Genomic DNA, 15,360 nt, shown 5'->3' on the forward strand with positions numbered 1-15,360 from the left:
CGCCCACAGAACTTCCTGTCCGTTCCTCTAACTAACAAATCCCCTGACACCACAGCATTCCTCTATATCCCCCTTTCCTTCTGAGTCAGAGACTGGACTACTATGACTTCCCTCTTTAGGTCATTCTCCCTTCTGCCCCAACAATATCTAAAGTGATATATCTGTTGTTGAGGGGTGTGGCCGCAGGGGATACTCTGCACTAGCTGTTTAACCCCTTTCCCCTTTCTGAAGGTCACTCATTTTCCTGCGTCCTGCAGTTTGGGTGTAACTACCTCTCTATATGTTCTATCTATCATCCCTTCAGCCTCCTAAATGATCACAAGTTCATCCAGTTCCAGCTCCAGCTCATTAATGCGGATTGTTAGAAGCCACGACTGGATGTACTTCTTGCAGATGTAGTTGTCAGGGATACTGGAGGTGTCACTGCCTTCCCACATCCCACAAGAGGAGCATTCAACTATCCTGCCTGGCATCTCTACTGTCCGCACATTTATTTCTACTACCAAAATGCATGACCATGTATTTTCCAACATTGTGTTTCATTTGCCATTTTGTTGCCCGTTCTCCTAATCTGCCTAAGTCCTTCTGCAGCCTACCTGTTTCCTCAACACTACCTGCCCCTTCACCAATCTTTGTATCATCTGAAAACTTGGCAACAAAGCCATCTAATACATCATCTAAATCATTGATATACAGCATAAAAAGAAGTGGTCTGAACACCAACTCCTGCGGAACACCACTAGGAACTGGCAGCCAACCAGAAAAGGATCCTTTTATTCCCGCTCGCTGCCTGCTACCAATCAAACAATGTTCTAACCGTGCCAGTAACTTTCCTGTAATACCATGGGCTCTTAATTTGGTAAGCAGCTTTATGTGTGGCCCCTTGTCAAAAGCCTTTTGAAAGTCCAAATATGCAACATCTACTGCATCTGCTTTATCTATCCTATATATAATCTCCTTGAAGAATTCCAACAAGTTCATCAGGCAAGATTTTCCCTTTAAAGACCATGCTGACTTTGTCCTGTGTCACCAAGTGCTCCATAATCTCATCCTTAACCTATCAGTAATGTTCCCCTTGTCATGTCCATTGTTACAGCTGCAACTTAAATTTAACTTCATCTCTTTCCCAGTTCAGATAAGGGTCTTAAGATCCTATTTCTTTTTCTACAGTATTTTCCGGTTTTATTTCAGATTTCCAACATCAGATTTTGATTTTGTTTTTTTTTTGTTTTAGGACTATTCAAAGAACCTCCTTCCTATCTCTTCCAATACTGATATCTTCCAAGCAGGTGCATCTAATCTGTCTGCCTATTTTGGCAGAAGATTCTCATGTATTTTGGTTGGCAGGGTTCTCAACTACAGCTGTTGTATTTCTTAAGCTTTTGTTCTTGCCTCTTTTTCCTTTCCCTCTGGAATACAGTTTAATTCATTTCCCTGTCTTCCATCTCACCAACATTCAAGAAATTATCTTCTACCTTTTCTGCCAACTCCTGTGTAAAGCCATCAAACATTGTACCACTTCTTTGTCTGTTTTCCCAAGTTGCTGGTTCATTTTCCTTTCTTGAAACATACTTTCTATGCAAATCTAGGAGTTTCAATGCCTTTCTCTGTGCTCCTTTCCCCAATCTCCACACAACAGAAGTTTATATAATTTTCAATTTAATGTTTTGCATTTACGCTCTCTCCTATAGTGGAGTGATTAGATTCAAACTATTCTGTAGAACACATCTATTACCATCCAAGTATTGTTATAATGTTCTGTTATCTGTCATCTTAATTCTGTCCTAAGGCTTCTCACCCATTTCTATCTCAACTCAATGTCTTGAATATTCCCTCCGGATCAGCTATTTGTTCTGTAGTTGCCACCCAGTTATGTGGGTGCTGTCCAATTGTGTGGATTGTAAGCTGACTAAAGTGTTCTCTGCAGGATAGCTGAATGACATCAAAGAAATTTAAGATGCTAAGTATTTCCAAGAATTTACTACCTTCATTTTGAGGAGGGAGTGGCCAAGAATCACCTAGAACAGGGATTCCCAACCTGGGATCCACAGACCCCTGGGTTAATGGTAGGGGTTCATGGTATTTAAAAAAAAAAAGGTTGGAAACCCCTGGTCTGGAGTCATTAGGATAATACATTCCCTAAAGTATCTTTGATAATATTCTTGAATGATTTTCTCCGTACTGGGAATCACTTCCCAGAATGAACCTTTGGATAGCCAGTGTGACTTGAGAATTTGGTGCCCATTACAATTTGACAGTGTGTCCCATTTGGCAAAACTAGTTGACTGATTAAGGACTTGATGCAAGGGATGTTTATCCAAATGAGGATGATAACATTAATTTGCCTGGTTTGTAAATCTTTTTGTGGACTTGTGTGGTCATACATTTGAGGTATATTGGCTGTAGATTATCCAAGCTATGTAGTAGTCCCAGGAATTACTGCTGCTTGATATACCATAGGCTTTTTGACAGATTTGAGGACTTGGTCTTCAAAAGCTTATATTGGAGATGACTAAATTTGCTCGCCTTTGCTGGGAGCTGGCTCCTAAGATGTGAGAAGTGATTGTTATGGAAAGCTCAATGCAATATTGATAAATAACACTTTTTCAATCAGGACTTTGCAGCATTCCAAATTCAACATTCAGAAAATTCTACCATTTCATTTTACACCTCCAAAACTGTCAGTGACTTATCCTGTAACTTTCTCCACTTCCATGCACATGGTTATTTTTGTTATTTTCTTTCAGAATCCTTTGCTATTTGTCTGCAAAATTGTTTTATTGTAATAGTCTTATTAAAGAAATTACTGTAATTTACCATTTCAAATGCTGTATTCAAGCTTTGAATTGAAAATTGATTTTTTTTTACAGGTAATGTACTACTTAGGGCAATATATAATGGCTAAGCAGTTGTATGATGAAAAACAGCAGCATATCGTCCATTGTTCAGATGAGCTGTTGGGTCACTTGTTTGGAGTGCAGAGCTTTTCAGTGAAAGAACCACGGTAATGTATATTTTAGTATGAAGTTGCAAAATGACTTCTGTGAATAAATAGGGAGAGGATTGAAATAGAAATGTCAAATTAAACAAAGTGTTTCTAATCCTCAAAATATTGTTTGATTTGGCAAATACACTATGAACATTTGGCTTAAAACATGTTTCCCTTAATGAGGAGCATTTATAGTGGATTTTGTAGAAAAAGTGGAAATTATTGAAATTTAAGGGCCTGAGAAGATAAAACAACTGATGGTTCAAGCTTTGCCATGTTAAAACATGAAAAAAAAATTGAATATAGATTTGAAAATATATAAATTTGTGGAAAATTACAGACATTATTCCATTTAAAACTAGAGAGAAGAAGAAATAGAGATCCTGGAGATCTGTCAATTTGACATTTTTAAAAGCTTTTTTTGTGATAAGGCATTTAAACTATTTGCCCTCATCAGATAGTCAGCATGGACCAGTGAAGGGTTGGAAAAGGGTTTAAGAATAAGCCACTAGGATTGGATTCCTTAGCAATAATGAAATTTTTTTTAAAACTCCAGATGTTAGAAATATAACATAAAAACAGAAAATACTGAAAATACTCAGCAGGTCAGACCTCATCTGCGGAGGAGAGAAACAGAATTAGTGTTCTCAAATATATATTCTGCTGATTGGTCCCTGCCCTGAAATATTAACTCCCTTTTTCTCTTCCCACAGATGTAGCCTTACCTGTTGAGTGTTTCCAGCATATTCTGTCCATAGGGAAAATGACAAAGTCACTGAAATGTACAGCACTTACATGGCCCTTTTTGCCAATCTACACCAATCCCATTACCCTGCATTTGGTTTGTATCCTCCTGTGCTTTGCTGATTCGAATGTCTGTCTAAATGTCTCTTAATCATGATGATTGCATCTGATTCTACCACCTTAACTGCAGCAAGGTGCAGTTATATCAATCTCTCTGCATAAAATTAAAAACCATCCTCTCAAGTTCCCTATCCTATGCCCTGTTGTATTTGATACCACTACCACAGGAGAAAAGATCCTATTTACTCTAGGTATGACTAATATTTTTTATATACATCAGAGACCACCACTCAGCCTCCTTCACCCAAGGGAAAGCAAGCCCAACTTATCCAATCAATTCCCATAATTAATCCTGGCAGTATCTCTGCTACACTTTATCCAGTGAAATCATATGCTTCTTACAGTGTGCCAACCAGAACTGACGCAATTCTCCACGTGCAATCTAAGTAGTGTTTTGTAAAGGTAGCAACATAACATCCCAACTTCTACATTTTGAGCTCTGACCTATGAAAGTAAGTATGCCTTATGCCATCCTCACAACCTTATCCTCTTATGATGCCACTTTCAGAGAACTATAGACTTAAACATCCAGTATCTGTTTGCTCATCAACATTCCTTAGTGTCCTACCATTTACTATGTACCTGAGCTCCATTTTTCCCCAATATGCATCACCTTTCACTTAGAAACTTTAAATTTCATCTTCCAAAATTCTGCACAATTTTCTGTCTGTTTTAAATCCTGTCAAAGCCTTACATAATCTTCCTTGCTATGTACAACACCTAATTTGTGATTCATCCACAATATATATTTATATTACAAACAAGTGTTCCATCACTAATGTCTGCAGTATACGACTGGCCATAGTATTCCAGTCAGAAAAACAATTTTCGCCACCAATTTTTGGTACATTTAGGCAGCTCATGCTTCTTCCGGCTTGCCTTCCAAAACCTTGTGAAATGCTGTACTAGAGCCCATTATAGACAGCTACCATCCTGTCTTCATTAATTTTATTAGTTATCACCTCAAAGCTCAGACAAATTTAGTGAGATAGAATATCCCTTGCATGAAGCCAATCATACTTCATTTGTGGCTAACAAGCTAATGAATTTCTATCAGGACCCCAGATATCAACTCTTGCTTTCCATAACATCCTAGGATAGATTGTTCCAGCCCCAGGAATTTATCAATCCTTGCGTATCTATAACATCTAACACCTCAATAGAGATATGCTCCAGACAATCACCATACTCTACTCTGCGTTCACTATCTTTCATGTCCTGCTCCTTGTTGAAAAGTGTATTCTGCAAACCACTTTTAATCCAAGTAATGGAAGAGCAGCATTTTGTTATACTGAATTTTGAAAAAACGAGGCAAACATGCCACTAAAAACAGGTTTGTTGGGTACAACAAATCACTTGAAAGATAATTGACAATGTAATCATGGAGGTTGTGCTGTGGGACGATCCAGATACTAGCTTCAGTCTGAACACCTATGTACTGTATCAGGAAGAATGTATTATGTTTAGTGTGCAGATTTCTCGATGTGTTACCAGGAGTCACAATTAGGACAGGTTGCAGAAATTTAAGTTGTAATACTTTGGTGAAGATTCCAAGATGTTTTAATTTGGATATTTGTGATTAAGTATTTCTAGAGGTTTTTAATTTTGCTGAAGGAAATCGGAGGTACCTTTTCACAAAGCAAAGTGGTAATGTTTCATTTTTTATTTGATAGTTGAATATTTAATATTTTCTTGCAATGTAGAATGAAGATATTTAACTTATTAAATCTATGCCAACAGAGCATTCTTATCAGTCCTATTTCACCACTATTTCTCCGTAACTTATTCTCCGTCACATACTCTGTAGCTCTCTCTGCTAATTTTCCTGTTATCCCCAGCACTAGGGATAATTTAGGGTGGACATTTAACCGCCTTTGGGATGAAATCCATGCAGTGCACATGTTCGTATGCGGTGAAATTTTCCCGTAGCTAACATTCCTAGAGATCTAATTTTCATTTGCCTGTGTTCCACATTGGCTCCAGCTGTACTTTAGAGATAATCATGAAGCTATATGTTAACTTGATATGAAGGAGAATTACTTAAAGGGAGAGGGTTAGAAAGCCTTATTTCAACGAGGAATGGGAAATACCAACTCGGTTTTCTTTGTTGCACACTCACTACAATCATTTTCTTACTTGAATGTAAGTTCTTCAAATACCCTTTATTTTAAGTGTAGTGCTTTATTAGAAGGTATGCAGAAGTTGTTGAGTTTCATATCCTTATTTGCTTTGTCTGCCCAATTTGCATAAAATACATGTATTTTCTGTAATTTTCAAATGCAGTTTTACGCACAACCAATAAAATATAGATGTACACAAAAGCTTGCAATGCAGTTTGTGCATTATAATGTTTGTTGCAAGTGCTCATCAACAAGAGTAAAAGAGTTGTTCCACAGGTGTTTTGCCTTCTCCATTTACTTCGCCATTGTTGGAAGCCATATTTGATTGTCATGCCTCGAGCTCTGTAATTCCCTTGCACTTCACTTCTTTCTTCATTTAGAACCTTCCCTAAAATAATTTTCTCTGATTAAGCTTCTGTTCATCCTCTTCCTTGTATCAATAATTACAAATATTTGAATCTTGGAAGCTATTCTTGAGTGCTTCTAGCATGAAGTACAACTCCCTGAGTAATGTTATAACTGATTCATGCTTTTAATTCATCAAAGATGGGACATCCTTAAATATCTTTTGTTTAGTCAAATCTATTAACAAGGAGTGAAAAGATACCAAAATTAATACATGGAATAAAGAATAAATTTTAATGAAAGCAGGCAAAGTCGTTATCCATTTTAGAAAAATTAAGTCGTACCCACATCTAAATTCCAATGAATGTTATATTATTAAAAGGACTAGTATGAAGCTTAGAGGTGGTAATATGTTTAATTCAAAGTTAAAATAGAACCGATAATTCCATAATGAAATACTTTCAATGCTCATATAAAATGAATTAGTATTCTAAACTTAAGTATTTACAGGCAGCTGTCTCTCTTCCTTCACAGTATATATACATTTATGCTTTACTTTTTTATCTCTTCCCATTCTCTCCAACTGAATTAATAGAAACCTTTGTCTATTTTGCTGATTCCAATTTTGTTGCTTCAGTTTGGGATGGCTTACTGAACGGATGCAAATTTCAGATACAAAAGTTTTCACTAAATCCAGAGTTTTCTCTCTGCTGTGAATGGGAGATGTCTACACTCAGTATAACCCATCTTGCAAGAACTAGAATTGCTACCAACAAAATATTCATATCTAATGCAGACTACAGTTCTGATTAGGAATGGTATTGTAAAGTATTAATGTTAAATGAGTCCAAAAATTAGCTAATCACAGTTTTATCATTTGTTCTGAGTAAGTTCATAATTCTGTACTTAACCTTTAATTCTGTGTTTCTTAGGACATTGTATGCAATGTTATCAAAAAATCTGACATCTGTGAACCGTAAAGGTAAGTAATTTAATTTGCATTATTCACCATATTTGAAGTTTTAAGATCTTGTGATGGGGCAAATTAAGGTATTTTATATGATGGGCACCAAAACAATAGATTTTCATTGAAAACATTGCTGATGTCTTTCAATTCGTATAATCAATTCGTATTTCACATTTCATTAATGTGAAATTCAGCCATTAATGATTGAAGCTGATGTCTATACTTTCTGGCCGTGTTTAAAGATATAGAGCATTGAGTTTGAATACTAAACTGAGACTTTATTTTACTTTGGCAAAACTCCAGTGCACATTTGAACTACATGCTGTTCTGTTAGCAATCTTTTATGGATGAATGTAGACTTAAATAGCTTGAGTTCCCCAAAAGTAGATATGAGATTAAAGCTTAGTTTCTCCTCACCTCTTCCACGAGTAAAATTAAGTTTGTAGAGAGCCTATTAAGAAAATAAGCAATTAGCTGTTGTCCCTCCAAGTCAATTTAAAAATTCCTTAGCAGTAAAGTCACATACTAACTGGCAGGATGGTTGCCTTCAGTGTATTGCTCAAATCTGATACTGTTACGAAAACTATAGCAGTGTTTATTTTCATCCAAGCTACCAAGAAATCTGTATAACCTTTCTGTGTAATTGTCTCCTTTTATTATTGTTTTAAGTACAGTTTGATTGTAGGTTGACACTCCGAAAGTGTATATGGGGCACATTTGACATGCATCTTACCAGAATTCTAGAAAGCATTTTGCTTTTTGTCTGTGTGACCGTGCTATATTAAAATTGTCGCAGAGTTGGAAGAACTCCTATATTTTACAAGGTTTCTTTCTTTTATTCTACATTTACTGCTCCAATCATTCCCAAACAATGCTTTCCTCCAAATTTCTTCAACGTACCAAGTCTGAGTTATTGTATTAACTTCATCCAATCTTCATTACCTGCTTGCCTTGAGAAAAAAACCTCAAATAATTTCCTTCGCCTTCGCCCGTCCCTGCCCTAGCAAGGTGGACAGTGAGGAGCTTCCCTTGCTAAAAAGGAGAACACGTACCAGATGCTGCTTACAAGTTTTATGGCTCTCTCTGTAGTTTATTAGAAAATTCCACGAGCATGTTATGCTGTATCAAATAAAGATAATGTTTGTTCAGTTTAGAAAATTTTTGGCTTATGCACTTGCAGTTGTTGTAAAGTAATGATCATGAGCTGCTGATTGTGTGTGTTTTGTGACCTTTTGAATTTAACCCATTGCATATGATACACCTTGCATTTTCCCAGGGACATTCTTATTGCTGATAGTCAATTACTGGGTGCCAGAGAAGTGTTATAAAGTCAATGTCACCAATGAGATTAACCTAGATCTTTGCCTTCTGTAGAATAATCAATAAATACAGCATCAAAGGATTCTGTCTTTGTCAGAGGAATAGCTATCCCACCATCTGTGGCCTTGTGGGGCGCAACAGTTTGAATGGAAATGCATAGTTTCCTGCAGATTTCCATTTTGTTTAAAGTTCAGCGTGCTCACTTAGAAACCCTATTAACAGCTATTGTGTTCTGGAGGATGAGTAAGAAGTGAAAACATTTAAATCACATTCATCAGGTGCCAGCATTGAGGATTTGGCTTTATCCTTTTTGAACTCGTGTCTCATCGATTATTTTGAAATATGTCATGCCTTATTATTTTGGTGATGTGATTTTCTGCGAGTCTTTTTGCTAGATTCCTTTAAGTAAGATCAGTAGTTTGAAGTAATTGAAATAGCCTTGATTACAAATTTGCAAACTGCAGGAAAATAACAATGGGCTATCAGGTGGGTTAAAAAGAAGTAGAATCCAGAGTGGTGAATGGTCTGTGAAATTAAACAATAATTTTAAGCTGAGGGTCGGATAAAATAATCATCAGGTACTCATCCACCTGGTTTTATTTCAGTATGACGTGTCAAAACATGTAGGGTTACACTTTGAAGATTGAAAGTGGTATTCTTCTAAATATATGACAATGTGACTGTGATGAGCTAAAGTATTCTATGGTTGACACTCAGTGTTTTAGGAACAGCTTCTTCCCCACTGCCATCAGATTTCTGAACAGTCCATGAACACTACTTCTCTTTTGCTCTTATGCACTATTTTTATGCATTGCACTGTACTGCTGCTGCAAAACAACAAAGTTCACAAAATATGCCAGTGATAATACATCTAATTCAGATCCTGGTTTTTACTATGAGCAGCCCAATTGAAAACATATTGAAAAATCTTGTTCGCTGCTCTAGCCTTTCTGCCTTAATGAGTGAAATGACTATTCAAGAAAGATTGATCATCTTATCAGAGAGGTGATTTCATTTTGTTCTCATCGCTGCTTTCATGCAGTCGTTTTGACTTCAATCCAGAATGAATTTGGACACCAATTCAGTTTTGTACAAATTACCTTGAACTGTTTAACTGTTTTTCGTGTTGTTTTTCTTCAGCTGTTCTTCCTGTTTCTAAGCCTGAATCTTACTATTTCTGTAATCACATACAATTCACTGCTTCTCCCACTGCGTTCTATGTGCCACACTTTCCGTCATGAGGAGGTACGTGGTGTCCCTATGCCAGTCACTTCCACAACGCTGGGATTCTCTGACTGCCGCCTGTAATGGGCCTGTACGTTTCTTTATCCTCCACTGGATTCATGATTTCAATTGCCGGTTCTTTAACTTTCTCATGGCCTGCAAGAATCAGAAGATCGTCCGTCTACAGACTACAAAACCTGCTGACTCCAACGCCAGTATGATGCCTCCAGACCGCGATCCCTGCTGCTGACCTCAGTGGCTCTAACAATCCAGAGCAGACTCGAAACCCGGACTCCTGTCGCCACCAATGCAGGTTCCAACGATGGTGGACATTGCCAAAGTGCCAATTGCAAAATCTCCAACTCCAACTCCGGCCTTGACCTCCTGGCTGGGTCTTTACATGCTGCCACTGGAACCCCCATCTCCCCTTCCCCAACCACCACCACCACAACCTTGTCTCTCTCAGGTCCCACCACCAGCTCTTGGGTCCTTGGAGACTCCATCTTCCTCTCACCTCACCATCCCTGAACACTCTAAACCTCCCTTCTCCTCGGACACCACCAACCCACTTCCTCCCTCCAATCCCAGTTCTCATCCATGCCGGGTTTTCTCCTTTCCCTCCAACCTTCCCCTCTCTATGACAGAACGTTCTGTCCTCAGTAAGGGCCTCACTTTTGTGCCCCTGCACTCACATCTCAGTGAGTTCTGCACCTGCCATGACACTGAGCTCTTCTTCCACCGCCTCCATCTCTATAAGTGTACTTCTTTGGCAAGGACTCCCCACCCCACACCTATGACCCCTTCTCCTGTCTTCAACCCTCCTCCTCTTCCTGGATACCCCACCCTGGTCTTCTGCCTGCTCTGAACCTTTTCATTGCCAACTGCCAACGGGATATTAACACTCCTCTCTCCTATTCCAACCTCACTCCTTCCGAACGCTCAGCTCTCCACTTCCTCCTTGCTAATCCTAACCTCACCATCAAACCTGCAGATAAGGGAGGTGCTGTAGTAGTCTGGCGAACTGACCTTTACCTTGCTGAGGCCCAGACGACTCTCAGACACCCCCTCTTACTTACCCCTCAAACAGGACCCTACTAAGAAACATACCAGGCCATTGTCTCCCACACCATCACCGACCTTATTGACTCTGGGAATCTCCCATCCACTGCCACCAACCTCATAGTTCCTGCACCCCACACCTCCTGTTTCTTCCTCCTACCCAAAATCCACTAACCTGCTTGTCCAGGAAGACCCATTGTTTCAGCTTGTTCCTGATCCATTGAACTCATATCTGTATACCTCAACTCAGTTTTTTCCTCCCTGGTTCAGTCCCTTCTCACCTACATCCATGACACCTCACATGCTCTTGATCTTTTCTAGGATTTCAAGTTCCCTAACATCCATCAACTTATTTTTACTATGGATGTCCAGTCTATATACACCTCCATCCCCCACCAGGAAAGGGGAGAGTGAGCAGCAGCCAGCTGTCTTGGTGCATGTAGGTACTAATGATATAGGAAGAATGTGGGTTGAGGTCCTACAAGCTGAATTTAGGGAGCTAGGAGATAAATTAAAGAGTAGGACCTCAAAGGTAATAATCTCAGGATTATTACCGGTGCCACGTACTAGCCAGAGTTGGAATAGCAGGATAGCTAGAATGAATATATGGTGCAGGAGGAAGGGTTTCAGATTCTTGGGGCATTGGAACCGCTTCTGGGGGAGGTGGGATCAGTACCGTCCTGACAGTCTACATCTGGGCAGGGCCGGGATCAATGTCCTATTGTTTGCTAGTACTGTTGGGGAAGTTTTAAACTAATATGGCAGGGGAATGGGAACCAACACAGAAGAGAAGAGGGAAGTGATGCAGAGACCAAAGCTAGAGTTAATGAAGAAAAAAGTATGAGTAGAGTGCATAAAAGTAAAAAGCAAAAATCGCATAGGTCACTAGATTCTAAAAGGACAATGAGTGTATGGGCACTTTATCTAAACGCCTGTGGTATTAGAAACAAGGTTAGTGAACCTGTGGCACAGATCAGTACCAAGGCGCATGATTTAGTGGCCATTACAGAAACCTGGTTGCAAGGTGGAGATGACTGGGAATTAAATATCCAAGGATATCAGGTAATACGGAAAGATAGGCAGGAAGGCAAAGGAAGTGGGGTGGCGCTCTTAATCAAGGATGAGATCAGGGCGATTGTGAGAGACAATATAAGATCTATGGAGCAGAGTGTTGAGTGCATCTGGGTAGAGATTAAGAATAGTAAAGGGAAAAAAAAAATCACTGGTGGGAGTTGTCTGTAGACCACCGAACAAAAATATTGCGGTGGCAGAGGCGATTAACCAAGAAATAACTGAGGCTTGTAAGAACGGAACAGCAGTTGTCATGGGGAATTTAACTTCCACATAGATTGGATGAATCAGGTTGGTCAGGGAAGTCTTGAGGATGCATTCATGATGGCTTTCTTGAGCAGCATGTTAGTGAACCTACAAGGGAAAATGCTATCTTAGATTTAGTCCTGTGCAATGAGACAGGTAAGATTAATGATCTTGTAGTCAGGGACCCTCTTGGAAAGAGTGATTATAGTATGACTGAAGTTTGCATACAGATGGAGGATGAAATAGTTAGATCTAAAACTAATGTATTATGCTTGAACAAAGGAGACTACAACGGGATGAGGGAGGAGTTGGCTAATGTGGATTGGGAGCACAGGCTATTTGGAAGGGCAGTTGAACAGTGGAATACTTCCAAAGAGATTTTTCAGTGCTCAGCAAAAGTATATTCCAGTCAAAAGTAAGGAATTAAGTGTGGGGAGAGCCAGCCTTGGATAACTAAGGAAATAAGAGGTAATATGAAATTAAAAGCTCACTAGACCAGGGGTCCCCAACCTTTTTTGCACCGCGGACCAGTTTATTATTGACAATATTCTTGCGGACCGGCTGACCGAGGTTGGGGGAGGGGGTGGTGGGTAAGGGTTGCCAACGGACAAGAGTAGCAGTCAATACGTTCTGTTTACCCCGAGAAAGACTACCATGACCATGAAGCTTTGCGCGGGCAACTGTGTGCGCATGCGTGACTTGTGCGTGTGTGTACATGCCAATTTTTTTCTACAAATCGTTTTTGGCGATTCTTTTCACTGAAACTACACGCTACATACATTATTTCTACTTTATATAGGCTGTGTATTTATCATATCATTCCTGCTTTTACTATATATTAGTGTTATTTTAGGTTCTGTGTAACACAGCGCATGAATATAGTTATAAGTCAATAACATCATAACATTTTAAGTAACGTTTGGATATTAAACACACAGCACATATTTTCCCCATATGAACATATAAAATCATTTCAACACACCAATATCGCTGAAGCAGTGGGAGCCCTGGGCTTGTTTCCCTGCAACAAGACGGTGCAATCGAGGGGTGATGGGAGACGGCGATACTCCTTATGTCCCGTCTATTCCGCAATTTAGTTTTCGCTGCATTCATTGTAGATAACTCCACTTGACAGCGATATGATGTTGGAAATGGAAGCAATGTTTTCAGTGGTTTCGTGGCTATCTCAGGATATTCAGTCTTGACTTTGATCCGGAATGCCGGCAGAGATGTTATGTCAAACATTTGCCCGCCGTCATTTCAAGCTTGAGGACTTGATCTTCTTCCTGCACTGACGTGGATGACGCGAGTGTAATGACCTCGCATGCGTTAAAGTTCAACAGTGCGTGACAGGGAATGAGGAAAGGTGTAGCTGACTCATATCATTTCCTCGCTGCCCGGTAGCACATGCTTTGTGGCCTGGTACCGGTCCGCGGCCCGGTGGTTGGGGACCGCTGCACTAGACAACGGAGTGACCCGTTGGGGCACCCTTTGAGAGAAGGGTAGTGCAGTCTGATGTGACCAGAATGAACATTAATTTTTCCTGAATGCTATTGGTATCACTTTGCTTTGGAAACTGAAGTAGAAAACCTCAGTTTATTAAAGAAGAACAGCGCGTAGCAAAGCAAATATAGCTGCTCATTTAACGAAGTACATTTTTGACAGCATAATTTCTGGCTTATCTGCCACCCTTGTGCCTCCTGTTGTCATTCTGGAGATGTGCAGCCCTTTCATGCCATGTCTCTTCAGCTCTTCTGCTGTTTGTTGTTTGTCTCTGATCCTGGAGACGTGTATGCCTCTCCTCCTCTGTCTCTTCTTCTCTCAACTTTTTTTGTCCTGACTCTTTGAGCCCGGAGTCGTGCGGCCCCGGCCTCATCCGATTCTTGTTCTCTCCTTCTCCTTGCCGCTTCCTGACGATGTTTGGCATTATCTCTTGACCTTAATGTCCCCCTTCCCTTTCCACGCGGCATAATTAGGCTGACCATTTTTTTTTAACCCTAATGCTGGATAGAAGATACAAAGCACTAACAACAAAGGATGCTGATTATTCTTGATGATGTGGTTGGCGCTCTCCTAAATGGATGTGATATGGTCACCGCTGTCCTTTGACTGCAGCAAAGGGTTTTGTGGGTGTCTCGAAGTACGTCATTACAATAAGATTTAATTATCGCTTATTGATGGGTGGCAGTTAGATCTGTCCCAGTCCTGCACATGCTGATGGTGATTAGCAGAATGTGACAGCTCGAAATAGAGTTGCCCTGCCCTTTTGCTCCAGTAGGTGTTGCTGCTGAGGCTGGCCGTGCGCATGTGTCAGCTGTCGCGTCCTGATTTCCATGATGGCCAATCGGGTCTTGGGTGAAAGCCAGTCTGTTGATTTTTGGCGATTGAGCAACTTTATACGAATATATAACCCTGAACTTTGCCTGCATTCTGTAAGTTAGCACATTTTAATTCGATTTAGCCAAAAAAAGTGCTGCTGTAATGCACCGTTTGTGCAATTGGAGGTCACAAACAGACAGACAGAGCATGTGAGTTTTAGTACTATATAGATGTGTACGAAGTGGCAAAGAGTAGTGGGAGTCTGGAGGATTAGGAAAACTTTAAAAAGCAACAAAGGACAACTAAACAAGAAATAAGGAAAGGGAAGATAGAATATGAAAGTAAATTAGCACAAAATATAAAAACAGATAGCAAAAGTTTTTATAAATATGTAAAGCAGAAGAGAGTGACTAAAGTCAACATAGGTCCCTTGGAAGACGAGAAGGAGAAATTAATATTGGGTGATAAGGAAGTGGCTGAGGCATTGAACAACTATTTTGTGTCGGTCTTCACAGTGGAGGACACATCTAATATGCCGAAGAATGATGTTATGGACAAAATGGGAGGTGAGGACCTCAATAAAATCACTGTCACTAAAGAGTTAATGATGAGCAAACTAGAGGGCCTGAAGGTAGATAAGTCCCCTGGTCCTGATGGGATGCATCCCAGGGTGCTGAGGGCGCATTGGTAATCATTTACCAAAATTCTCTAGACTCTGGGCAGGTTCCGGCGGATTGGAAGACAGCAAATGTCATGCCACTTTTTTAAAAAGGATGTAAGCAAAAGACAGTTAACTATAGACTACTCGCGGATACCTCCTCTTATTTACCCCTCGA

General features: G+C 39.8%; 1 protein-coding gene across 8 annotated transcripts in view; it reads left to right on the plus strand.

The window, feature by feature from the left end:
• The window catches only part of mdm2 (MDM2 proto-oncogene), a 54,404-nt gene that overhangs the window by 16,694 nt on the left and 22,350 nt on the right, over positions 1-15,360 (plus strand). For all 8 annotated transcript variants that reach the window (XM_063057679.1, XM_063057681.1, XM_063057685.1 and 5 more), the window contains 2 exons: positions 2,871-3,004; positions 7,251-7,300. In XM_063057679.1, coding sequence (XP_062913749.1) covers positions 2,871-3,004; positions 7,251-7,300 — 184 coding nt within the window. The remainder of the gene's footprint in view (positions 1-2,870; positions 3,005-7,250; positions 7,301-15,360) is intronic.

The sequence above is a fragment of the Mobula hypostoma genome, chromosome 9, assembly GCF_963921235.1.
Source record: "Mobula hypostoma chromosome 9, sMobHyp1.1, whole genome shotgun sequence".
Taxonomy (NCBI): domain Eukaryota; kingdom Metazoa; phylum Chordata; class Chondrichthyes; order Myliobatiformes; family Myliobatidae; genus Mobula; species Mobula hypostoma.